We start from the raw sequence: 23243 nt of genomic DNA on the forward strand, positions 1-23243 counted from the left end.
TCGAATCGGCTATTATCCGTATCAATCTGCAATGGTAGCTTGTGCCTAGCACGCTCATCCTCCACGATCATATTATGCAGGATAATACACGAAGTCATGACATTATGAATATCTTCACGTTTCCTTAATCTTACAGGTCGTTGGATTATACCGAAGCGTGACTGCAATGCGCCAAAAGCACGCTCGACATCCTTGCGATATGCTTCTTGCTTTCTTTTGAATAACTACATAGAAATTAGGTTTTAATAAGAACATAGTGTAATCATATTTCAGTACCTGTTCTTTGGGTGCTATAGGTTCGCCAGGAATCGATTGTATTAAAGTTGCCCATTTTGGATAAATTCCGTCAGCGAGATAGTATCCTTTGTTATACACGTGGTCACCAATAGTAAACTCGACGGGTGGTGTACGACCAGCGGCAAGATCAGCAAACAAATGTGAACGATGTAGCACATTGATGTCGTTGAGGGAACCAGGGAGCCCAAAGAATGCGAGCCAGATCCATAAGACACAGGATGCCACTGCCTCAAGAATAATTGTGGCCTTTTTTTCTTTTCCTTGGTACTGGCCCCTCCAAGCAGTAGGACAATTCTTCCATTCGACATGCATGCAATCAAGAGACCCAAGCATGCCCGGAAAGTCGCGCTTTTCAGCAAAAGCCAACAGCCTCTTGGTATCTTCTGCACTGGGCGCACGAAGATATTCGTCACCAAAAGACTTGATTACTGCCGAGCAAAAACGCTTTAAACACTCTAAAGCAGTGCTTTCACCCATCCAAAGATATTCGTCGACTACCTTGGCACTGCCTCCGTAAGCAAGTTGTCTCATCGCAGCAGATACTTTTTGCAACGTCGAATGGCCCGGTTTTAACGCAGCATCATACTTTTGTTCGAAGTAATTGTCATGCTGTTTTACGCCTTCTACTATACGTAGAAAAAGATCACGTTCCATACGGTAGACGCGCCAAAAGTCTTTATCGTCATATACGGAATCTTCAGCAAAGTAGTCCCTGTATAGACGATCTGCGCCAGCTACACGGTCGCGTTCCTTTGTTTTGCGCCCAGGAACAGACCCGTTTTTGCGGGTTGGTGTTTCTCTATGCTTTCTGGCAAGCATTTGAAAAAGGCGTTTTCGTCTGCGGGTTCCAATAGTAGCACTCTCTTCTTCCTCTTCCAGGAGAAGATCAAAAAGTTCGGATGCTGTAGACATAAAAGATAGGAACAGAAGAAAGGCAGTAATATCGAAAATACCGATTTTAAAATAAAGAAACCATCAAAGAAGCCACACGGGGCGGAAAATTATTTTTTTTTCGGATCTTAAATTTGGGCTTGGGTAACATGAATGAGGTTGGTCAAAATAATTTTTCCCACAAATGTAGACAGTGTATTAGTGATGATTTCAAATGTTTCAAAACAGTCATAGAAAATAGATTTAATACTTACTCCAGAGTCCGTGGCTTCCGCGCTGAGTAAAAGCACTGTCCTCTTGGCCCCATGATACAATCGTAGTGGAATTTTCGACTAATTCCTATCATTTTCTAATGCTAAAATATTGTTTTCCGGTTCCTCCTGTTCTTCTTGATCTTCTTGAAGTTGCGCTTGTTGAGGGAGCTGTCCACCTGGTGGTAGGAATACCTCTGGTCGAAAGTCTGGATGTCCATCATTATTCATATAGGCTATGCCTATGCTTCTTATGTTCAATGCCGCATTTTTATCCCGGTCTACAATCTAGATGAGAAAACAAAACTCTTTTAGCATATGATAGGCAGAATCCTTCGTGGGTTTAAAGGGTTAAAACATACCACAGCCTCTGGATAAAGCTCTGGATGGTTATTACAAGCTTTAATCTTCCACATCACCCAATCTATTATGGTATTCCATGCCAATTTAGTACAGCAGAACACAACTACTGATTATATATCTTATTAGTAGAAATTTGCCTTTACCTGGCGGTGGTGGGCGTGTTTGTATACATTGCCATCCTGGTCTCGACAGTACTTTATTTTCCTTCCTCCTTTGGAATGAAGCCGCCTTGAGGTCCTTCGACCCGGTACGTTGCACGTTCTCTTGTTTTTCTGCATGGATACATTGGTAAAAATGATCCCGTCAGTCGTTGTAAGTGGGCTTCTTAAAGCGGGAATTATGTATAGCAATCAGATATTATATTATTACGTACCTGTGTCCGCAAACCTCCTCGTCATATGGAATACTTGTTAGCCGTTGCTGACACCCTGCGTGAACTTGAGAAGTGTTGTACTCGTCCGTCAGTATCAGCAGCATGTGTGAAGCCAATTTTTTAATAAGTCCCTAAAATATACATTACTCATAAGTGTATGGCAACCTCTTTGCGCATTCTCTCTTGTAAATATACTAATCAAATGGGGGATTGGGGCCCATCCCGGGAAATGCGGCATTCTGCTGGAGCCATAGAACACAATCGTTGGTTGTTGATTTGGGTGCCAACGCTCGCGTTCTCGCCTCAAGCGGGCAGCTCTTTTGCGAGATCGGTGCGACGATTTGTGTATCCATTTGATAGGCTCTCCCTATGTTTCCGTTTTTCAAAAATGATCATCAGCGTATTATCAGATATCACGCCAGAAAAATGGAAAAAGGGAATCGCTTACAGCTGGGTGAGGAGGAGTGACACCTAGCAGCTCATCTTTGACAAGATCTTGTTTTCTCTGCCGGCTTGAGAATAACAAGCTCCTGATTTCTCTGTGTTTGAACCCAGACGAGAAACGACGCATTCTATATTCTTGCCGTTATTATATGCCCTTGTCACCAACTCGCCTAGCATTGATTAGCCTTTCTTCTCCTTCCTTCTCCTTCCTGCTACTTACCGAAGTCGAATTCGATTCAGATTAGCGATATAGAAAAGAAAATCTTCCGAACGTGAGACATAGGGCGAGTTCTCTGCGATGGAGTCATAATCCTCTTGGATTTCGGCTTTCTGCCGATTTTTGTTTTCTAATTTATATTCCCAAAAGACACCCGTCTCCGCACTTTGCATTGAAAAAAGCTAAAGCCGCTTCTCTTGTTTTTGAAACAGCTACCAACAAAAAGAGGAACACCCAACAAGCAAGACCAACAAGTGAAAAGAGTTAGATTAGTCCTGTCACAAAAATCTATGAATTTGGATGAATAAAAGTCTTCTGTTATTATAGTACTGGGAGTGGGATAAAGACAAATAAGCACGTTTCAAACTTAGTGCCTGCATGTGCTTCATTGTCATTCATTTACTGAACGAGTATCTTCGATATGTCATTGTCTGCACTCAAAAAGCATATGACATAATTTGTCAAAGCTCAGCTTTATTGGATATCATGGTCTAATTTCATTGGCTCGCCCAGCCTCATACGTACTATTCCTGCCTAAATTTGCAGCTGGATTAGCGCAACCGCTGGGGATGCTCTCAACCACAGGTATGAAGAATAGCCTCATCATGACTTCGACTAGGCAGAGGAGTTGATGACATGCTTTTGTTGGACGAGGAAGCGATCAGACTGTCCAGGGTCAATGGTTGCAAGGGAGAAGATACGGTAAGCATGTCATTACTGTCACTTTCTACAAGATAAAAGTTTATGTCAGCAGTTGCCTCCTTGAGATCAATGTTTGCTTCATTTTCTGTATCTCGGACTTCCGCAGCATCGCTTGTGCCATTGCTTTCCTTGACGTCGCTTGTGTCTGTGGTTTCCTTGACATCGCTTGTGTCGGCTTCCTCCAGGGTGTCGCATGCATCCGTGGCTTCTTGTCTACAATTCAGTGAAAAAAAAGTGAGACCAAAAGGATAAAAAGAGAGAAAGACTGAGGAGAGGAGAGAGACGACTTCTTTCTTACTCGACATGTGCAACAATGTGAAGAGCAAGACTTTATTTGTCTTTGAATAGGTCATCACAGCTCTGAAGTTGGCAGTGGCTTCACCGGTGGCGTTGGATACTGCATGAGTGATGGTTTAATTGGTGGTGTAATTAACAGAAACGAGCAACTAGCGATTATAATTGGTGGCTGTTGCTAACTCACCCACAGAATCCAAATGCCACCGCGAAATGACCGGCGGAACTTTTAATGGCTTCATTGGTGCATGATGGATGTGGCGATCAGTGTTGGCAGCAAGCTGACATTGTTGACACGAGAGGCTAACCACCATTCTTGGATGTCGTCGTGCATCTCAGGCTACCACCATCGTTTCCGCATCAGATCGGACACCGTGGTTTTTCCCACATGCCCAAAAGATTCGTGAAACTGTTTAACCAAGTCGGCACGGCGAGCAAATAACACATTGCGTGCTTCTTAAACAGCATCACCAACCTGAACCTTGCGATATACCTGGTCGTTTCGCACTATGGACTTGACATGATGCTTGTCCAGCAATTCCTTGTACACTGGCGGTCTTTTGCATACAAGAAGTCTGGCTCCAAACTGCGCTCATTGGTGACATATGCAGATATTCGGGTCATACAGATCCATCTCGGCGATCTATCGAGTCAGGCGCGGCATCGGCTTGGTTTTGGACCGGAAATACTTCAGTGAGTGATTGTCCGAGTACACAGTACATTGTCATCCTTCAATAAAACAATGCCATGTTCGCAAGGCGTGAAAGATACCCAACATTTTTCTTTCTTGTGCGGGATATGACCGTTCTGCAGATGATGACTTCTTGGGTTCGAAATTTAAAGGAATGAGGAGACCATCGGATCCTTCTTGCAATAGCACGGCACCAACACCAAAATCAGATGCATCTGTCACGATCATATGCAGCTTGTCCGGATTCAGCGGCATAACGTTAGGCGCGTCCCACATTCTGGACTTGATTCTATCAAAAGCCTGCTGGCACTCGGGCGTCCACGCAATCTCCCTTTTCTTTGCTATTGTGTTGGGACATTCCAGTAACAATAACGAAGCTTCTTCTTTACACAAAACAATCTGTGTGTTGTTTAAGGCGGCCATGTTGACGACAAGGGAGCTTCAAACCATGGGCGTAATAATGTCGACGGAGATGTTGTCTTCTTGAGAAGTTATCATTGCTACACAGATGGCAGCATCTTTGTATGAGCACTTTTGTAAAAGTGGGCATTCAAAGAAGATTGAAAGAAGAGAAAAAGAATGCGAGGCCTTTACTGAACCCTTTTTTTGAGGAGGGAAATGCATCTGCTAATGGAATTGTTGGGCTCGGGGACACATTATACTCCACGCTTCCTCACTTTGTTGTATTTTGCGCAATGATCGTAACATCCGGGAAAACATAAATTTTGCTACCCACTTTGCTACCCATTGGTACAGGATTTGCGCTTTCACTTGCGTGAGCTCGTATTGCGGTCCATGCTAATTTGTATTTTTCTTGTGCCAAGGATCATATCTAAGCAAGCTACGAGTGACTTCATTTCTAAAATGTGCAATTGATATTGACATTACTTGTTGGAAGCACTGCTACTTAACACAATACAACATTGATTAACCAAGTAAAGCTATCATACTCCGTATGTATTGCTCATCTGATTTGGATGCTCGAAGAAAAATTACCATAAATAGCAGAACACCGGTTGTCCTTACGCGTCCTCGAGACATGATCGCTCACTGCGGAAGCAGTAAGATTAAGATTGCCAGTAAAAAATTATAATCCAACCCCCACTCACTAAGCCAGTAATACTCTAATGCTATTACCAAGAGCGATGGCCTGACGATCATGCTTTCAGCATCTTTTTCGGTTCTAACCTCTAAATCACCGTCTAAAACACGGTTTGAAAAACCCATTGACCTACCTTCTTGTCTTGTTGTAGAGGGCCCTCACTTCACACATTTCCATCCCTCCCCACCCCCACCCCCTTTTTTTTGCAATCACGAGGCTAGCAAACTTTCAACAACACAGAAACCCTGGAAGCTATAATTATCGCTAATGATGCAGCCATGATAACGGCTCGCCACTGATCAGCATTAGAAAAAAAGGAGTTTAAAATGTACTGTAAATTAAATTATAATTATGAATTTGATTTGGGATGCTTTGACTCTTCACACTATAAATATTGGTAAAATGTAGAAAGAACGGGAAAGAGAGATGTTATTATAACTAATATAATGAAGGATTGGGTTGTGGAATTGAGCAAAAGATGTACATTATGTATAGAAGGGTTGATGTTGATATAAAAAAAAAGAGACCAAGGGTGAGAAAAGATAGGGAAAGAAGGAGTGGATGTCAAGTGGATCGTGTTGTTGATGAGAAAGTGAGAAAGCGAGAGGTAAAGAAGAGTTTATAAGAGGCCGACATCTCTCAAGTTGTTCTGGATAATAATATCGTTTACAGCTGCCATGACAAATTTAATTTGTTTTGTATCCGTGGCGCATGTAAAATGGGTATAGATTTGTTTTGTGTCGGACTGGTTTAATGAGACAAACCGGTTAAGGATGTACTCGCTTGCATCGTCGTATGTATTAGATCCTACATTTACCAGTATTTGTGAGCTTGTTTTTTCCTGTTATTAATCTGTGTAATTTGTATCTTTTTCTAACCTTTGAAATCGGAAAAGCTTTCAACAAGCGGGTGTTTCGGTAGTTTTTCTTTGAAGATATCGATCTTATTCAAAAATAGAATGATGGACGTCTTTACGAACCACCGTGAATTACAGATCGAATCGAATAGTGTCAATGCTTCTTGCATACGGTTCTATTAGAATTCGCTCAGTCAGTATTACACTTACTTACATCAAGGCAGAAAATATTTTGCTTTATGTACATACCACTGTCTCATCTTCAATCAGAACTTGATCATATTCCGAGATGGCCACCAAGAAAATAATAGCGGTGACATTTTCGAAACAATGAATCCATTTTTTACGCTCTGATCGTTGACCACCGACATCAAACATTCGATACGTCAGATCACCAATGACAAATGTGGTCTCCGTAATGCCCGTCGTTTTTACACGTGAGCGCAAGACATCCTGGTCAGTAGGCACATAGTTCGGGTCGCCAATCCGGTCGATCGAATCAAAGTAGCTATAAAAATAGGGTTAGCAACAATTGGGAAACAAGACAGCAACTTGTTTTTCTAAAAATGAAAAATAAACTTAAACTCACTACTTCGCAGAGTCATTCAATTGATACTCTCGGCTTCGCTCAAAGACTCCCTGCAGATTACTATCCTTCCACAATGCACGCACGGCTTGTGTCACCTCAGGTGGCAACGAGTCGCGCTCGATCTGTGCGGGCATTTCCATGATGATCGCAGCATGATGCTGGTTGTCTCCGTCTGAAAACGAAACGCCCATGTCGTCCATCGCTTCCAGAATGACGCGCATGGACTGTACCGTATTTGAAAAAATAATTTCTTTGAAAGCCTCACGCTCGTCCAAAGAGTAGCCATCGTCGTGGATCAGCTTCATTTGTTTAAGGATCGTCGACTTGCCTGATTCACCAGCACCTAATAGTACAAGCAGTAATAGCTGTCAGTCGTTGTTGTTATATACGAGCACATGACATTGCATGTCGTCGCCATCCCAACATATAGCAGTATTACCTAGCAACAGCATCTTGACTTCATTGCGAAGATTTAATTTGTCGCGCTTGATTTGGTTTTCAATCTCTTCATTGCGAGCTTTGCCTTCTTGTGTTTCGGCCGACTGACAGCAACCCATGGTTTATTACTTAGTGTATATGCTCGTTGCAAATAGAAGGTAAAACGGTAAAGAAAGGTAAAAGGAGAGGAAAAAAAAGAAAGAATGCAAGAAAGAAAACGTCAAGGTAGAATAGTGTTCGTCTTTTTTTGGGATAGAGGAGTGATAGAGCAAAAGAAGGGGGGTGAGGGTAGGTTTAAGGGAGGTTTTTTTTTGTGTCGAACGCGAAGAGGAGTGAGGATACGATCAAGATTTACTTTTCTCGAGTCTCAAAAAAAAGCTAGAGAGAAGGAACGAATTTTCCCCCGAGACATATACAAAAAGCATGGTCCTTGCTAAAAGCGACCGTAATTTTGAGACCTCTTTTTGCCATTGTCGTCATATAATCATATTTGCATGTGCCCCTTTATGGCAAAAGAGAAAGAAAACAAAAGATTGGGGGCGGTGGTGGGCTCCTTGTTATAGCCGGTATTGGTTCTTTAGACGTGGTGTATTCTTGTTGTCTATAAACTGGTTAAACTAAAACTAATGGCCAGAGAAAAAGAATTGGAAAACGGCGAGTTGTATTGTCTAACAAAAGCCGTTCAACTGGATCAACCCCCTATTTTCTTATTAGATGTAGTAGCTTTGTCCAACAATGCTCTTGTCCTACTCGCAATTGTTTATTTGAGAAAGGGAGAGAAGACATAATAGTAGGTCTTCAAGATTTGTTACTGCTGCTTTGCGACTTTAAGGATACCTTGTGGTATATTATTTGACGTTTCGAAAAATTGAACAATACGCATGCTGAATATGTTTTAAAATCGTGACCCACACTATATGCATGTGATTATAGGGGCGCTACATGTCACATACAAGAAGGCGCACATACACACATTTTTATAACCCTTATTATCACCATTGAACGGTACCGAAGATCAATGGTAAGGGCTAGTGTTTTGAAGAAGGGGAAAAGTTAAGAAGGCTGACACTTGATACATACTGTTTAGTTCACCGATATACCACGAGCATCAGCATATAGTAGTAATATTGACGGTTTCGTGTTAAAAAAAACTCCTCGGGTAAAAGAATATTAGTTTGACGAGTCCAATGTCAATGCCCTGAAAATCAACGATAACAAAGTGATTAAGATTACGATTCGGAAAACTTGTCATAATGTAATACTATATAGTACGTACAGCCATGGTCATATCATACTACTATTACAGTAATGCTTGCGCGTCTACTCAATACATGCTGATGCAACATGTGTAAAATCGAAAGTCCTTTACCTTTTTTAATGTTAAACTTTCGGGGTGACTTCATGGGGTTGCCCTTATAAACTTCAGTATCATATATCCTTCTGTATCTCTAAAAAACAAATATCAATACGATTGTTACCTGATAAAATGCTGACCATGATGACAATAAGATACATCTCTATTCGTTTAGAAAGTCTATTATGAAGTATTTAATGCTTATCTTGGGCTGAGCATCGCTGAGCTTCTGAAGCTTTACACAATAATCGTTCTTACGTTGATAATCAGCATAACGTCGTTATACTCATATACGTTGGTACTGTTGTATTTGGACAGACACGTTTTCCCATTTCAACCTCTAAATTCATTAAAAAATCTAACGAGCAATAGATTTCAAGCTTACTTTAAGTTGTGTCATCAAAACGACGTTTTTTTCGCATTTGGGTCTTCCTTCTCTTGCTGTAATATGACATGTCTTTCATCCTGTTTTTGTGCCTGTGATGTGCGATTTGAGTAACAAAATTATCTGTGCGTGTGGTGACAAGGTTTTCTCCAGGGATTTTAACACGAGCTACTGCCCTGAATCTTGATTGCCTCAAAAGTCTTTGCTGATAAGGATGATAGCTAGCGGCAAAAGTAGAAGTACAAGCATCCAGCACTTTAGATTCACTTGCATCCCTTGCAGACAGTGCAGTTTTTTTTTGGCTTGAGAAGTAGAAGCAAAAAGAGCTTGGTACATGTCATCCGTTAACTTTAAAATAGCGGAAAATGATTGAAATAAAGAGTAAACTCGGGCATGAATATACCAAGCTATTTTTTTATTGTGAGTGATACTAGGCTGCTTTACTGGTCGTCTTCTGATACGAAGTATATATTTATACAGTTAACTTGCTAATCCAACAATGATCCACCGCTGTTTTGTTGCTGCCAATATGGGTTTGGTAGTGGCGGTTGTTGTTGATGCTGCTGCTGCTGATGATGATGATGTTGTTGTTGCCCTGTTGCGTAGTAAGGTTGCTGTCCGCCGGGTGGCTGCGGTTGAAAGGACTGTTGTAAGGGTGGTGGTTGCGGCTGACCACAAGGGCTCTGGTTCAGAGGAGCTGGAGGGGCTGTCGCAGTAGCGCTTCCTGAGGCTTGGTATGCATAGGGTTGCTGTGGTGCGCTCCTATAGTAGCTCTCATTAGGGTTAGGAGGTCTATAGGGTTGCTGCTGTTGCAGCTGCTCCGGCGTTGGATTTGGTGCAGCATACGGGTATTGTTGTTGTGGTTGAGAATATGACATGGGTGCCGATGGTACATGGTGGTGCTGTTGAGGTGGCTTTGGGGGTAACATTGGGGGCTGCTGTTGTTGATGGGATACATAAGGTGATGGGGTACTATATGGTTGCGGCTGCTGTTGATATGGTGTAGGCGGTGGTGGCATACTGGGCTGTTGCTGCTGCTGTTGTTGTTGTTGCAGAGGCATTCCTAGAGGGGGTTGTGGATACTGCTGCGATCCAGTAATCGAAGAAGGCTGTCCATAGGGCGAGTATGCGGTTGCAAACGTTGGTGGAGCATTAGAAGTTGTTGTTGACCCAGTTGAGCTGTTTAGTGACATAAATCGTGCTTGATTCGTCAAATTCGCCATACCGTCCGTGGAATCGACAGGCTGCATACTCGGCGCAGATGGATTGTAGCTCTCGATTTTTTGTTTCAACATTTCCTGCTCTCGCACACTTCGTTCAGTGTCTAGCTTTTCCGCGAGTTGCTTCCGCTCTTGGTCCCGTTCTTGCACAAACCGTTTCACATTTTGACAAAGTGAGTCAATTACGTCCGATGCATTTGAGTAAAACTGAATGCCTTTACTGTTATTGAAAGTGAGTTATACATGAATCTACTAACAATCTTCAGGCATTTCAACTAAAAAGAGATAAAGTTACTTACTTGAGATCCTCGCGGACCTCGAAATACTGCGTTCTGGCGTTGTTAAAACGGGTAATAACCGTCTGTCGTCGTTGATCAACTTGGCCATAGCGCTTTTGTAACTTTTCGGCATCTTTATCCTCCACCAGTGCTTTAAACGCGTCCGCGAGCTCGCGGATTGCTTGTTTCTGCTGTTGGATAGTTGCAGATATTCTTTGCTGATGTGGATTGTATTTCTCTAATTCTGCTGTAAATATTTGCTGCTCAACGTTCGACGTCTTTTTGTTCAGAATTAGAACATTTGAAATATCATCATCCATGGACTGTATCAAGGAAGAACATATACGTATTTAGCGTCTTATTTAGCACCTGTACACCCAATATTAGATCTTTAGTAATTTACCCTTTGTCGCAAATCCTGGAAAGTTTCCTTTCGTTCGCTTTCAATGTTGCGCAGTTTTTCGAGAGCGGATTCGACACTGTTCAGTTTCGACTTCATATTACTGTTGCTGTTACCACTACCATTGTCAGGGGTCATGTCCAAATCAAGCAAGCTCTGTGTGTCTGCATTCTGGGAACCCTGGTCCAGAACAGCAGACGCAGTTTCCGTAAATGCCCTTTCCAAATCTGAGCTCTTGCTCCCCTTCTTCAGGATATCGATGTCCTTGGAAACCTTGTCAAGACGTTGTACGATCTCACTGTCCGAAATGTTTGCTTGTTCAAGTGTCTGGCGATGATTCTTGATATCGCGTCGAAAATCCCCTGCAATTTGGGAAGAAGGCTGCTGTGTCCACAATTCACCATACTTAACCTACAATGAATATAAAGGAGGAGAAGAGAAGTGCAGAGGGGAGGTGGAAAGAAGGAGGGATTTGAGCATACGAAACAGAAGAATTACCCAAGATTATGTGATAAGGTTGTGTTACCCGCATCTTTTCGCATTCGTGCATCTCCTGGTCGAGACTAAGAGTTGCCTCATCCAGCTTTTGCGTCGCGTGTCGCTTAAATCCTTCCAACGTCTGGATTATCTCCCGAATAGACGTGCGATCTGCCGATTCTTCTATCGCAATATCCTCAGCCCATTGCCGAACCTCCTTGGACGGCGTCATCAACTCATCCAGCGACTGGTCTTCCTGTTTCCTGAACTTTTCCAGGGAGGCTGGAAGATTCATGTATTCCAATGACGTCTTGAGTTCCGCTTCAGCCAGTTCACATCGCTCGGATTCTGTACGCAACAACTTGGCCTTTTCTTCCGAGTACAAGGATGCGCTTTCGTGGACGCTCAGAGGGACTAAAGATGCAAAGATATCAGGCCCAATCACTTTACCAATATCGTTCTGGCCGTAAAGTTCCGACATTGGGATTGGCTTGACCGCTTTCAACCGATCGCTGGGAGTCAGGATGGATTCTTGGGGCACGTTGTCGTGATAGATCATGTCGTTATCACGCGTGGCTGACGTGCACTTTTCCTTGGACGTCGCTGCGAGCGATTTGGCGAGTTCCTGAAGGACTGAACCGCCGTCGGCAGAAATGGTGCCATTGGCATGGTTGCTGGATTGGATTTGATGGATGAGGTTTGTTGCTAGCTTGCCACTGGCTTCCTTAGCGGCAGATTCTGACACTTGTAACCGTGCAACCTGCTCACCAAACTGCTTTTCAGACTCGCAAAAAGCAGCCTTGTGTTGCTGTGTGAGTGCTTGATAGTATTTGTGCTTGACCTGACATAGAGTGATCCAAGCCTTTTCGATACCAACACCGCGACCCACTGCATCTTGCATCGCATCGATCAAGTTGCCGTACACCCATACGGCATGACTAGCTAGCTTGGCTACCAATCCATCTCGTTTTTTTTCGCGTATGCTGCTTTCCAAAAAACATTCGTGAGCCTGTGCCAACATCAGTTCTGACAACATCTTGACGGTTTCGCGGCTCAGATCTTGTGACGGTGCGTGCAAGAAATTGTCATTGATGTACTGGAAAACGCCAGCGGCAGCTTGGAAGTAATTGAAGGTCTTTTTCCGGCCATCCGCTTCCGCACGGTTTTGTGCCGCTGCAATAGAAGACAGTGTTGCCCCGATATTGAATAGGATGCTTGCTTTCTCGTATGCCAGCGAGTATTGTGCTATCGCTCGGCCGTCAAAAGCGTCGTACCTAGCAATCAAGAGAAAAGAGTCGTTGAGCGCCTTAAACGAAAGCTGCAAAGGACAACCGCTTCTCTTTCTTTTTCTCCCGTCCGTATTAACTTCTTACCAGTTGAAGAGAACTTTGACATTGCGTTCATCGACAGGAAATCGTAGGTCTAAAAGCTCCAACTGACCGAAATACCGGTAAAGTAAATCTCTTCCCGTGAGATCCTTGCCTGCACCACGCGTGTCTTGGCGAAGACGGTTGAGCGTATAAGCTTCTTCGCTATACTTTTCAGGATCTTCTTGGTAAACGTGAGCGATATAAGACTTTAACGGGAAGGTCCAATCGACGTCAGTGGTGCGTTTAAATGGTACGCTTAGAAAAGGTATTTGTGATTGCGACATTATGTGGTTTCTTGGGGGGTATAGAAGCGCTTGGCATAAACTTTGGGCGAAGCCCGTTCGTTTTTTTCCGATGAGGGAAGCTTTCCCAAATTGGGACAACGACGATCCCAAAAGAGCAGTAGGCTCCTCACTATGCACTAGTTTTTTTATATCCCTACCATGAGTCGAAGGCGACGCCAGGAACACATTCCAGAAGAACGTTATGACATTGATGGAACACTGATAAAAAATGAAGCCGCGTTTAAAGCAAAATCTTGGAATCTAAGTAACATTGTACGCTATACTTTTAAAAGAATAAACAGAGGGATCTATCTGATCGGCTTATGTAAAGAACAGAATCAGCTAATAACGAAACTTGCAGTTACGCGATCCTGTAGCTAGATCGCGTGCGATTAAAGAGGCTCAAGAATATATCAAAGCTAATCGTGGCAAGCTGGAGCTTGAAAAAAGAACTTGGAGCGAAGAAACAGACGAAATATTCTTTTCTCGAAAACGAAAAGGACTGGCTGCTTGGATGATGCCTCGAGGATCGCCCATCTATTTTGAGTTTGAAGGTAATAAATCTTACAACTGATAGTGAATGAAAATGAAAGAAACATATAATAACACTTTGAGTATAGCGTTTTATCTTAAACTGAAGGAAAGTCTACAGGCGGACAATCCATCTTCTCTATCGTCGTCGTCAAAGAAGTATGAAATGCTGCGACGTGAGGGCGAATTGCTTCGACATGCTTTGATCTTGTTCCAGGATTTTCAAAGAAAAAAGACGGCCCAATTGAAAGAAAAACTTGCAGCCTATAAAGCCGAGCTGCCAATCACTGCATACTCCAATGCCATACTGCGCACACTAGCAGAACATCGAGTCTTGCTAGTTGCAGGCGATACCGGATGTGGTGAATACTTTATTCTATCGTGAATTCAACGTGGTAGCTCGATGCTAATAACTGGCTGCCATAGGTAAAAGTACCCAAGTGCCTCAAATCCTAATGCAAGCAGGATATCACAAAATTGCATGCACACAACCACGAAGAATTGCATGCTCGTCACTAGCAAGACGTGTCAGTTACGAAACATTAAACGAATTTGGATCACAAATTGCCTACCAGGTGCGATTTGAAGGCACACAGACGAAACGCACGCGAATCTTGTTTTTGACAGAAGGTCTACTGCTACGACAATATGCAATGGATCCCTTACTATCCATGTACGATGTGATTATTGTCGACGAAGTGCACGAACGACACATGATGGGCGACTTTCTGCTTGCTTTGTTAAAACGATTATTGGCCGTACGACAAGACTTGCACGTCGTACTTATGAGTGCTACCATCAACGCTGAGCTTTTTGCTCAGTATTTCGACGCACCAACACTCAACGTACCCGGTCGCATGTACACAGTCAAGACACATTATTGGAAAGAAGGACAAGATGACAAAAACTTGGTTAACGATGCCGCATATCATCGACGACAAACAGCCACTGTTAAAGAATCTGTTCCAAGTCGGTCTGAGCGAATCGATGCTGGGCCGTATTTGAAAGTACTAGAATATATTGATCAGTCTGTCCCTGTCGCCGAGCGCGGTGATTTATTGATCTTTATGTCTGGAATCAACGAAATATCTACATTGGCAGACGAGCTCAAACAATATGGTGAACACAGTAAAAATTGGATTATCTTGATGCTGCATTCAACGCTGGCGGTGGATGAGCAGGATAAGGTATTTGATACCCCACCGGAAGGTGTTCGCAAGTGCATCATCAGCTCCAATATCGCCGAGACCAGTTTGACAATTGATGGGATCCGCTTCGTGATTGATTCTGGCAAGGTCAAGGAACTAAGCCATGATGCAAATTCGAATATGAGCAAACTGTCCGAGTTTTGGATATCAAAGGCAAGCGCTACACAGCGGGCTGGACGCAGTGGTCGGACGGGACCAGGCGAGTGCTTTCGTTTGTACTCGCAAAACGAGTTTGAACATTTCAACGACTTTGCTGTGCCGGAAATTCAACGTGCTCCCCTGGAACCGCTGTTGTTGCAGATTAAAGCCTTTGAACTGGGCGATCCACGAGTATTTGATTATGTTGAGGTGTGTGCTTGTATTTTATTTACTAGAATTGACGATCACATGAAGAATTAACAAAACTTGATACACTAACCATAAAACAGGCCCCATCTATCGACGCTGTTAATGCATCCATGAATTTTCTCCAAAATTTGGGTGCTGTAGATAGCACTGAGAGAATTTTGGGGTTAGGAACTGTGCTAGCAAACCTTCCAGTGGACGCTATCATTGGCAAGATGCTGTTAATGGCAACGGTAATATCACAATAATCGGAGCACGTTATATACTTGTGGTACTCATTTTTGACTTTTCCAAAGGTCTTTAACCTCGTAGATCCAATTATTACTATCGCGGCTAGCATGAGCGTACAATCTCCCTTTACACGTTTATCACCTGACGTCCACTCCGATATACTTCGGGTGAGAGCAGTACTATACCAGTCCACTAGTTAGCATGTCATTGACGAAGATGATTACATATTACGCTTGCAGAATCGAAGAAAACTAGATTCGGAACACGGAGACCCGATTACACTGGTGAATCTTTGGCAACAGTGGCTCAATGCTAAAAGTGACCGTAAGGTAATAGCTCTTTCTTTTGCGAGAAATGTTTCTATCTCAATATACTGATATTATATATATAAAAGACATCTTCAAGAAACTGGTGTCGAAGACATGGCATTGAAGAGCATCGCTTGTATGAGGTATAACCTTTAGTCTTCACCGAGAGTATGAATATTAAAGCATTAAATTTGATTTGCTTCACGATAGATTGCAAAAATGAGGCGCCAGTTCGAGAAGGTCTTGAACGATTTTCAGCCTGGTCTTCTGCAGCATCTTAAAGAGCAAGAGAATTCTGAAGAAGAAGTAACGACTGTTCTACTTAAAAATTATATTACGCTTATACATCAACTGGAAAAATTAACTTAATGCTGTTATTAGAGAGAGCAACGATCTAGAAAACGCGATCAGCTGAAACGAGAGAAATACGAAGAACGATCAAGCAAACGTCGACGCATACTTACAATGGAATATGAAGAACAAGAAGATTGGCAAGGTGAGTAGTCTTTTTCTTTTGCATTGAAACCTGTAATCAATTGCTAACGAAGCACAACTAATAGCGGAGGGACACAATACCTCGGATATACGAGACCTGGAATTTACGATGGCAAATAATGTTAAAAATCTGATGTCAAGAGCGGCCACGCTGAGCAAACGTGATATTAATTTGATTAAGCTCATAATCTGCTCGGCATTATATCCTCAACTTGCAATTGGCGACGAGCACAACCCTTACCGCAAAAGCAATGAAATTGTCTTTCATACGCCAGGTAATATCTGCTAAAGGAAAGCACACGAATGATGGACGAAATCCTAACTCGTATAGCTTTTCAACAGTCAAGAAGTTTATATCAATCCATCCAACTAGTGTAATTTCCGCACACCCAGACTGGGTACAGGGAATTGGTGACAATGTACGAAAAGGTTAGTTCGCCATCTTTTTTGAAGCCGTTTTCATATTTTCCTCGTGCTCATTATTATGACAACTCTTTTTATATAGATGATCTTGCTGTGGAGCAATCAATGCAGCACCAACTCCTATGTTACTTACAGTTGTTGGAAACCAATAAGCCGTATCTACTGGGTTTAACCAGAGTTCCTGGTATTCATACTCTTCTTTTATTTTCAAAAACAAGTATGTATTTTATATATTGTTTGAAAAAGGTGATCAGTAGACGACATATACATCATATACTTACAATGTTTAAAAAAACTAGTCGACACAAACGCAGACTGCAGCGTGCTTGTATTTGACACATACTACATGGCCAAATTTAGGACAACTGCTGTGGCCGAACATGTGCTTTATTTAGCGTACAAACTACGAGAAACGTGGCTCTACTTATTGAACCGACGAATCAGTCGTGGTTTGGGGGAGGTACTAATATTATTGATAGTAGTTATATATTATAAGTACATATGACATTAACACTAAATAACCGCCTCATACTTAGCAAGTACCTGAAAGCGATATTGAGGAGATTATTATCACCCCATCAGCCCGTGAAGATATGCCAAAGACCATTAAAAAGATCATAGTGGAGCAAGAGAAATCAAAATGCAAGGGAAAAAGCAAAGTCGATATGTGGACACCGGCAGTAGAGTCTGCGTTTCAAGCACAAGTGGATTCACTGGCAGATCAACTAGCAATTGCCATGGAAACAGCCATATCGGCTGATTTTAGAGTAGCTAAACCTTCTGAACTCATTAACATGGTAAGATCCACTATCACCTTTCGCATAAGCAAATCCAATCTGACATGCTCCGTGTATATGTGTAGTATCCAAAGTATACAAAGCCGACTGAAAAGACCGAGTCCAACTTACCAAGGGCATGGAATTCACGGGATGGTAAGTGTACCCAGATAAAAGGGACTCTTTTCTTATCACTGACATTTGGTTTCTGTTATAGTTATCCGTGAAGGCATACGTATCACGCCAAATCTATACTATAACACTCTGGATGCACCTTCATGCGCCTCCAGCGTTCCAGTAGAAGAAGAGGCTATTCCAGCAAATATCAAAATGTATTGGCACTGCCCTCACTGCGATTCGACCTTTTCTTTTACCCATAATGATATACTCAATCATCTTCCAAATTGTCATAGCCCATCCTAGTTCAGCAACACACTCTCTCCAACTCTCGACTCCTACTACTACATGTGTCTAAAACTTACAGCATCTATACATCATATTAGACAGAAGTATAATCATAAGAACGGTATCGAATCTTTTGGCAATCTTTAATTTGCATATGCTAATATCAGAAAAGAAAAGATGTAGAAAGAATTTCGACCTGTACAATGCATATCAGGTATATGTACAACTCTTGTTTAACACACTGTATTGTCGGATTTTGCGTTCAAGATCAGGGCAACAATCAGACCGTAAAGACCTAAAACTTCGGCGAAAATCAGAATAAGCACCATGGCAACGAATAATCGAGTTTCACGCGCATATCCACGAACACACTATATATCAAATTTGTTGGTTAATCCGGTTGTCATATATCTTTCTTTTTGTCTCCTTGACTGTAAAAAGAAAATTAGACATACATAGTCGCCGACAATGCCAATGGCATATCCGGCAGCTAGACCGCCAACGCCGACAGCTAGTCCTGCACCAAGTGCAACAAATCCGCTAAAATAACAGTAGACATGAGATGCTCTGTTCGCATTCCCATTAAGAAAGAAGCTACTAAGGTCGTGACTTACGAGAACAAAGAGTAGCCGGAGGTTGGTGACACTAAGATGGATATAAAAATGAAGTGTTAAAGAACGACCGACAACGGCTTCCATGACAACGCATGTAAAACAAAAGGGAGCTTGAACTTACTCTGACCGACAAGCAAGACAGCCACGACGAGACCGTAAACAGCAATAATACCACTCATGACAACAGGAATCAAAGACTATAGATACCGTAATGTTTAATACAGGATATCCATAAATATTACTGCGTTCTGCCGAAGAAAAAGTATACCTTCATGACGAGTTCAGGACGGAAGGGGCCGATACCAGCAATACCAATGCCAGCTCTCGATGTACCGTATGCAGCTCCTAATGCTACAGTTTGTTAAACCAATTAGCCAAGAATGTTTAAATTGTCAAGTTAATTCGTAAGTGAAGGATAAAAACGTACAGCTGAATGCCATCTATAATAACGCGCGTCAGTTAAATTGGTTAGCATGTAATCCACCAAGAAAACAGTTCTTCATGAGTTGCTACGTACAGCGGAAAAGACGCCGGCAAAGCCGAAAAATGGTGCGTAGGTTGGACAGTATACGGCTGGATCCATGGGTGTGTTTTGTTCGATGAAGGAAGGGGGGAGTGTGGTGCGTTGAGAAGAAGCCTTGAAACGCAAAACGATTAAGGGCAAAACGCCGCCGGGCCATGCGGAGTTGTAGTCACTTTTGAAACGATGTCTTTGAGCGGCTATGCTATAATTGTTCTGCACGTTTAAAGCTGTGATAACAGAGTTATAATCACCAATACTGATATCATAGGCACAATTATTCATAGTTGGTAAATGGATTGTTTAATATTCAAAAAAAAAGGAATAGAGATTCTAGGGAGAGATAATTCTTAGCCAAAAAGCTTCTTCAAGCCCTTCTTCTTTTTCTTGTCTGCCTTTTCGTCTACGTTCTTGCTGTCTGGCGTTGAGCTTGTACCACTAGCTCCACCACTACGGATGCTCAAGTTACTTAAGCTGAGATGTGAGCTTGAGCTGTTGTTAATGTGGGGCATATGCGACAGTAGGGATGAAGCTTTGCTTGCAGGTGGTGATGGAGGAACGTAAGGTGGAATAAGAGACTTGATGGATGGCGGTGGTAAGCGCAGCTGGCCCGTTTCCTCGACGAATTTGGCAGGACGCATCACGTCTGTGGTACCAATGTATACGTCCCGATTATACATGGCTGCTACTTCATACGCAGAACGAATCTCTGAGTAAGATAAACTTCCCAGTACAAATACGATCAATTTGGCACCGGATGAGCGAGATTGTCCTCCACCCTATGCAACATGATTTCAGCCTTATTCTGGTTTAGCCGCACATATTCAATAGACTTACGGGAACAGAAGTGGGCTTTTTGCTCCAGGTGGGTTTTGTGGTGCGCAAAGACACGCCACTTTGCGGTATACCTGGGTTGCCCGATGGTGCGCCACCGTCGTCTGAAGGATCCATATCAGACTGCCGAGTGTATGCAAAATGGGCAGGTTCCAATGTGTTCGACAATTGTGCCTAGAAATAGAAGAAACCTTTAGCTTTTGATAGCGCTTGCTGTGGCATGTGCATATGTAAACCTACATCCATGACTTTTTTAAGTTGAGGAACATAGCGAGATAATTCGTAAGGCGTCTCATCCTGTGATCGCTTACGCTCCTTCTTCTTACGAAGAGACTTTTCACCGCCCTTACGACGTTGCTTTGTCACCTGTACACCCAGAGATGGTAGATTGTTCACTGCATCGCGGAACTCTCCTTTTAACTTTGCATGCTCAAGCAGCTTGTGTTTGTCATCCTCAAAGATGCCGTTTTCCTTGGAGACAATGTATAGCATTAAAAGACGCGCTTTATCTGCCGGGCTACATTAATAGTAAGTGGACGTGCACCTGTGTAGCTTGCAAGTCATACCGTTATCGTCTCATTTACCTGACATAAGGATCGTCTAGCAGAGGAACCATATCTAAAACGACAGTCTTTGGTGTTTCGCCATCGGGTGTCTCCCCGGTAGCAATGTTCTACTCCATCCCAGCTCAAGTTAATAACCAATGCTTGACTTTTGTTTATTTTTCCAGTTTGTCCTACCTGCTCTAGATTTCCCACAGAGTTCAGCTTGTGTTTTTCAAAGATAGAAAGACACTCTTGTGCGATACTCAAATGCGCAGAATACTATGAAATAAGCACAGAAGCTGTCAGATTTTGATTCTGCTTGCTCTTTCTTCATAAAGTGTAGTCTGGCATGCTCATATATACCTTTGCTTTCATGTCTTGAAACTGAGGTAGGTTTCCAAGCATTTCCTTCATGTCCTTTAAGCTCTTTGCTGAGTCCTTTGGTGGAGCAGAACGATCACTAATGATAAAAATAGGCCAGCCTCAGTACAGTTCTCTCAAGTATAAACAAAACACAAATTTACCCGCTCTGGACAGCAGTTTTATTCTCCTCAAGGAATTTGTTAAACTCCTCAATCAAGCGGTCGGTACATTCGGCGATATGCAAATGGCGAATTGATTTGTAAACCGTGTCATCCTCATCCAAAAACACCTCCTGTGTGCCTATGGATCCATCGTTTTGGTTGAAAGAATAAGAGTATTTTATGCCAGTGCCGTTTTCGGTATCTTCTACAGGCAGTAGATCGTTAATCATTGCCTGATAGGTAAATTCATGCAGTAATTGTGCGTTCACGTCAAGACTGCGATCGACAATAAGTAGGGTTGCACGTGGTTGTGGTGGGTTTCGTGGAGGCTAAATAAAAATTTTCTGACATGTAAGCTCGCCTTGAATCAAGTACTTGGTAGAAAGTTGGTTCGTACCGGGAAGTTTCTGTTCAGTCTGCAAAAATCATCTATTTCGTTTTGCAGTATATTTGCTAATTGTCTCGTAGCTGGTGGTGCTCGTGGTCGTCGGTCGTCTGGATTATCGTTTTCGGTCACTTGATAACGAATTATTGGATCTTCACCAAGTGTCGCGCATACAGATAAAAGCTATTGTTATATATATTAGTAATTTAATAAATTTGTCGATGTCCACGGTGACTTTTTCTTTCTAACTCCATCACAAACACATCTTACTTGTGCTTACCTGTTTAGCAATCATTTTCAAAGCCTGATCCGGTTTTGCATATGGATCACTTCCATAGATGGATATATAACTCGAAAGTGGATCGACAGTAAATACCGAGGATTCCTTGACTGCAAGTTTCTTGTTAGTGACTTAAACATTACTTTTTTGACGCATCATTCGAATATGCAGATAGAAGAATCAAAATCAGTACATTACCCATAAAATCAACGTACATTTCCTTTAGACTCTGGATGTACTCAGAAGCACCTGCCGCTTTAAACTTCTTGTTCAATTCTGTGAATAATTGATCTTCCAGTCCTAGATATTTAAGAAAAGTTTGACCTGTCAATTGCTGTTGTGTGGCAGCACAAATAACCAATTGTGTTACCGCTGGTGAAATGGATGTGCGCCGCCTTGTACATTGGTCCATTGGGGCCTGTAAAGTCATCTGCCAGACGAAGCACCGATTCTCGACAGGGCGTTAAAAAGTACACAGCATCCAGGGTCGGATAAGGCTGCCGCTGTTTTTCGATATTTTCAACCACTGTATCGTTCTGGTTAACCGACTATGACTTTTCATTGTTTCGTCTAGGTAAAGACAGGCGGTTCGCAAATTACTTACATGTCACCTGAAAACCTCCACAGAGAAAGCATTAATATAAAAAACGAACACATAATTGATACTGTCCACCTTAAACAATCCACTATAATTTGTTACTCACATTTTCTTCGAGGATATCATACATTTTACACGCAGCCGTCAATATGCGCGTGCTTTTGGAGTCAACAACTACGATTTTCCATTTTCCAGGTACCGCCTTAATGCTATCCATTAAGCCTAAATAAGAAATAATGTGAGTAACGTTCCAAGGTGCCCGTTCTAAATCCCATTTATTACAACGTCCTATGCGACGATGAATCTTAAAAACAAAAGGAGTGGATATTCACGTTTTTGCATAATCTCATTTATGCCTGTCATGATGGAAGATATTTAAAGCGATGAGCCGTAATTAACGCAAGCTGGATCCAAACACAAAGAATTGTCGTAGCAGGAATATTATAGTTCGCTAATTGACTGGAAAAGTACTACGTTAATGGTTCAGCTGAGGACAGATTGGTACGGCTGAAGAATTGCAATAGCAAAAAAAAGCTTCGTTCTTAACGTACGTTTTTCTTTGCAATATGAGTTGGAAGCAAAAAGAACACGCGCTTAGTGCTCTCTTTTTGGTCACCGCTAGATATGAATTTTCAATCCATAAAAGGAGGCGCTTGCCCTACATCTGCTTTTGTAATCCTTTGCCAAAAAAACTTGGCATACAAAAAAAATGCAAAAACGTACATAGCTATTGCATGCGATAACCATCGACATAGCATCAAAACATGACCAATTCCCTTAGGAGTAAAAGGGAGACAGAAAAATACATCCTTCAGCGTACATTCTAAGCAGTGGGAACCTTCTTGCCACTCTCCTCTAACGATTTTATTCTGTTTTCCAATTGCGTAATATGCTTTTCAGCGTCGCCTCGGTATTCTTCGTATTCTAAATGCTGCCATAGAAGCT

At 42.3% G+C, this 23243-nt stretch overlaps 6 protein-coding genes across 6 annotated transcripts; 1 reads left to right on the forward strand and 5 right to left on the reverse strand.

The window, feature by feature from the left end:
• Positions 1 to 1998: 1998 nt before the first annotated feature.
• Positions 1999 to 3009, reverse strand: BDB00DRAFT_789445 (uncharacterized protein; the record flags this gene model as incomplete). Its single annotated transcript, XM_053120875.1, has 4 exons — positions 1999 to 2074; positions 2176 to 2306; positions 2624 to 2747; positions 2840 to 3009. The coding sequence occupies 4 exons, from the start codon at positions 3007 to 3009 to the stop codon at positions 1999 to 2001; spliced, it is 501 nt and encodes a 166-aa protein (XP_052977883.1).
• Positions 3010 to 5956: 2947 nt separating this feature from the next.
• On the reverse strand, positions 5957 to 7909 carry BDB00DRAFT_930361 (guanine nucleotide-binding protein subunit alpha). Its single transcript, XM_053129001.1, has 5 exons — positions 7510 to 7909; positions 7071 to 7413; positions 6731 to 6989; positions 6504 to 6657; positions 5957 to 6432 (listed from the first exon to the last, which is right to left on the reverse strand). The coding sequence occupies exons 1-5, from the start codon at positions 7625 to 7627 to the stop codon at positions 6245 to 6247; spliced, it is 1062 nt and encodes a 353-aa protein (XP_052977884.1). The 5' UTR covers positions 7628 to 7909; the 3' UTR covers positions 5957 to 6244.
• Positions 7910 to 9547: 1638 nt separating this feature from the next.
• On the reverse strand, positions 9548 to 13374 carry BDB00DRAFT_832208 (BRO1-like domain-containing protein). Its single transcript, XM_053124187.1, has 5 exons — positions 12996 to 13374; positions 11672 to 12896; positions 11149 to 11556; positions 10767 to 11068; positions 9548 to 10687 (listed from the first exon to the last, which is right to left on the reverse strand). The coding sequence occupies exons 1-5, from the start codon at positions 13274 to 13276 to the stop codon at positions 9736 to 9738; spliced, it is 3168 nt and encodes a 1055-aa protein (XP_052977885.1). The 5' UTR covers positions 13277 to 13374; the 3' UTR covers positions 9548 to 9735.
• On the forward strand, positions 13375 to 18115 carry BDB00DRAFT_978122 (P-loop containing nucleoside triphosphate hydrolase protein). The gene is made up of 17 exons (XM_053129947.1): positions 13375 to 13549; positions 13638 to 13830; positions 13897 to 14169; positions 14234 to 15363; positions 15444 to 15593; positions 15657 to 15758; positions 15831 to 15920; positions 15986 to 16042; positions 16110 to 16205; positions 16281 to 16395; positions 16460 to 16669; positions 16737 to 16823; positions 16900 to 17034; positions 17117 to 17277; positions 17354 to 17614; positions 17680 to 17749; positions 17811 to 18115. Exons 1-17 carry the CDS (start codon positions 13436 to 13438, stop codon positions 18014 to 18016), a joined length of 3450 nt encoding a protein of 1149 aa, XP_052977886.1. The 5' UTR covers positions 13375 to 13435; the 3' UTR covers positions 18017 to 18115.
• On the reverse strand, positions 18116 to 19321 carry BDB00DRAFT_832210 (V-ATPase proteolipid subunit C-like domain-containing protein). The gene is made up of 7 exons (XM_053124188.1): positions 19130 to 19321; positions 19040 to 19052; positions 18881 to 18963; positions 18734 to 18809; positions 18613 to 18643; positions 18454 to 18538; positions 18116 to 18369 (listed from the first exon to the last, which is right to left on the reverse strand). The coding sequence occupies exons 1-7, from the start codon at positions 19193 to 19195 to the stop codon at positions 18232 to 18234; spliced, it is 492 nt and encodes a 163-aa protein (XP_052977887.1). The 5' UTR covers positions 19196 to 19321; the 3' UTR covers positions 18116 to 18231.
• BDB00DRAFT_832215 (Sec1-like protein) lies at positions 19322 to 22896 on the reverse strand. The gene is made up of 13 exons (XM_053124189.1): positions 22631 to 22896; positions 22401 to 22520; positions 22071 to 22229; positions 21899 to 22000; positions 21701 to 21810; positions 21433 to 21603; positions 21036 to 21364; positions 20875 to 20971; positions 20707 to 20790; positions 20551 to 20639; positions 20207 to 20483; positions 19970 to 20140; positions 19322 to 19911 (listed from the first exon to the last, which is right to left on the reverse strand). Exons 1-13 carry the CDS (start codon positions 22659 to 22661, stop codon positions 19483 to 19485), a joined length of 2169 nt encoding a protein of 722 aa, XP_052977888.1. The 5' UTR covers positions 22662 to 22896; the 3' UTR covers positions 19322 to 19482.
• Positions 22897 to 23243: the final 347 nt, after the last annotated feature.

This window comes from Zychaea mexicana (assembly GCF_025766255.1).
Source record: "Zychaea mexicana strain RSA 1403 chromosome Unknown BDB00scaffold_56, whole genome shotgun sequence".
NCBI classification, from domain to species: domain Eukaryota; kingdom Fungi; phylum Mucoromycota; class Mucoromycetes; order Mucorales; family Lichtheimiaceae; genus Zychaea; species Zychaea mexicana.

Coding starts and splice junctions, on each gene's coding strand:
- BDB00DRAFT_930361 (XM_053129001.1), bottom strand. CDS start 7,627: ATGGGTTGCTGTCAGTCGGCCGAAACACAAGAAGGCAAAGCTCGCAAT. Junction 7,414..7,509: donor AGTCAAGATGCTGTTGCTAG/GTAATACTGCTA, acceptor TTGTACTATTAG/GTGCTGGTGAATCAGGCAAG. Junction 6,433..6,503: donor AAGCTTTTCCGATTTCAAAG/GTTAGAAAAAGA, acceptor TGGTAAATGTAG/GATCTAATACATACGACGAT.
- BDB00DRAFT_832208 (XM_053124187.1), bottom strand. CDS start 13,276: ATGTCGCAATCACAAATACCTTTTCTAAGCGTACCATTTAAACGCACC. Junction 12,897..12,995: donor GTCAAAGTTCTCTTCAACTG/GTAAGAAGTTAA, acceptor CTTGATTGCTAG/GTACGACGCTTTTGACGGCC. Junction 11,069..11,148: donor TCCAGGATTTGCGACAAAGG/GTAAATTACTAA, acceptor TCCTTGATACAG/TCCATGGATGATGATATTTC.
- BDB00DRAFT_978122 (XM_053129947.1), top strand. CDS start 13,436: ATGAGTCGAAGGCGACGCCAGGAACACATTCCAGAAGAACGTTATGAC. Junction 13,550..13,637: donor CTTGGAATCTAAGTAACATT/GTACGCTATACT, acceptor CGAAACTTGCAG/TTACGCGATCCTGTAGCTAG. Junction 17,750..17,810: donor GGCATGGAATTCACGGGATG/GTAAGTGTACCC, acceptor TTTCTGTTATAG/TTATCCGTGAAGGCATACGT.
- BDB00DRAFT_832210 (XM_053124188.1), bottom strand. CDS start 19,195: ATGGATCCAGCCGTATACTGTCCAACCTACGCACCATTTTTCGGCTTT. Junction 18,539..18,612: donor TCCGGCTACTCTTTGTTCTC/GTAAGTCACGAC, acceptor CTGTTATTTTAG/CGGATTTGTTGCACTTGGTG. Junction 18,370..18,453: donor TTGGCATTGTCGGCGACTAT/GTATGTCTAATT, acceptor TTTGATATATAG/TGTGTTCGTGGATATGCGCG.
- BDB00DRAFT_832215 (XM_053124189.1), bottom strand. CDS start 22,661: ATGACAGGCATAAATGAGATTATGCAAAAAC. Junction 21,811..21,898: donor AATGTACGTTGATTTTATGG/GTAATGTACTGA, acceptor AGAAACTTGCAG/TCAAGGAATCCTCGGTATTT. Junction 20,484..20,550: donor CTAGACGATCCTTATGTCAG/GTAAATGAGACG, acceptor CTATTAATGTAG/CCCGGCAGATAAAGCGCGTC.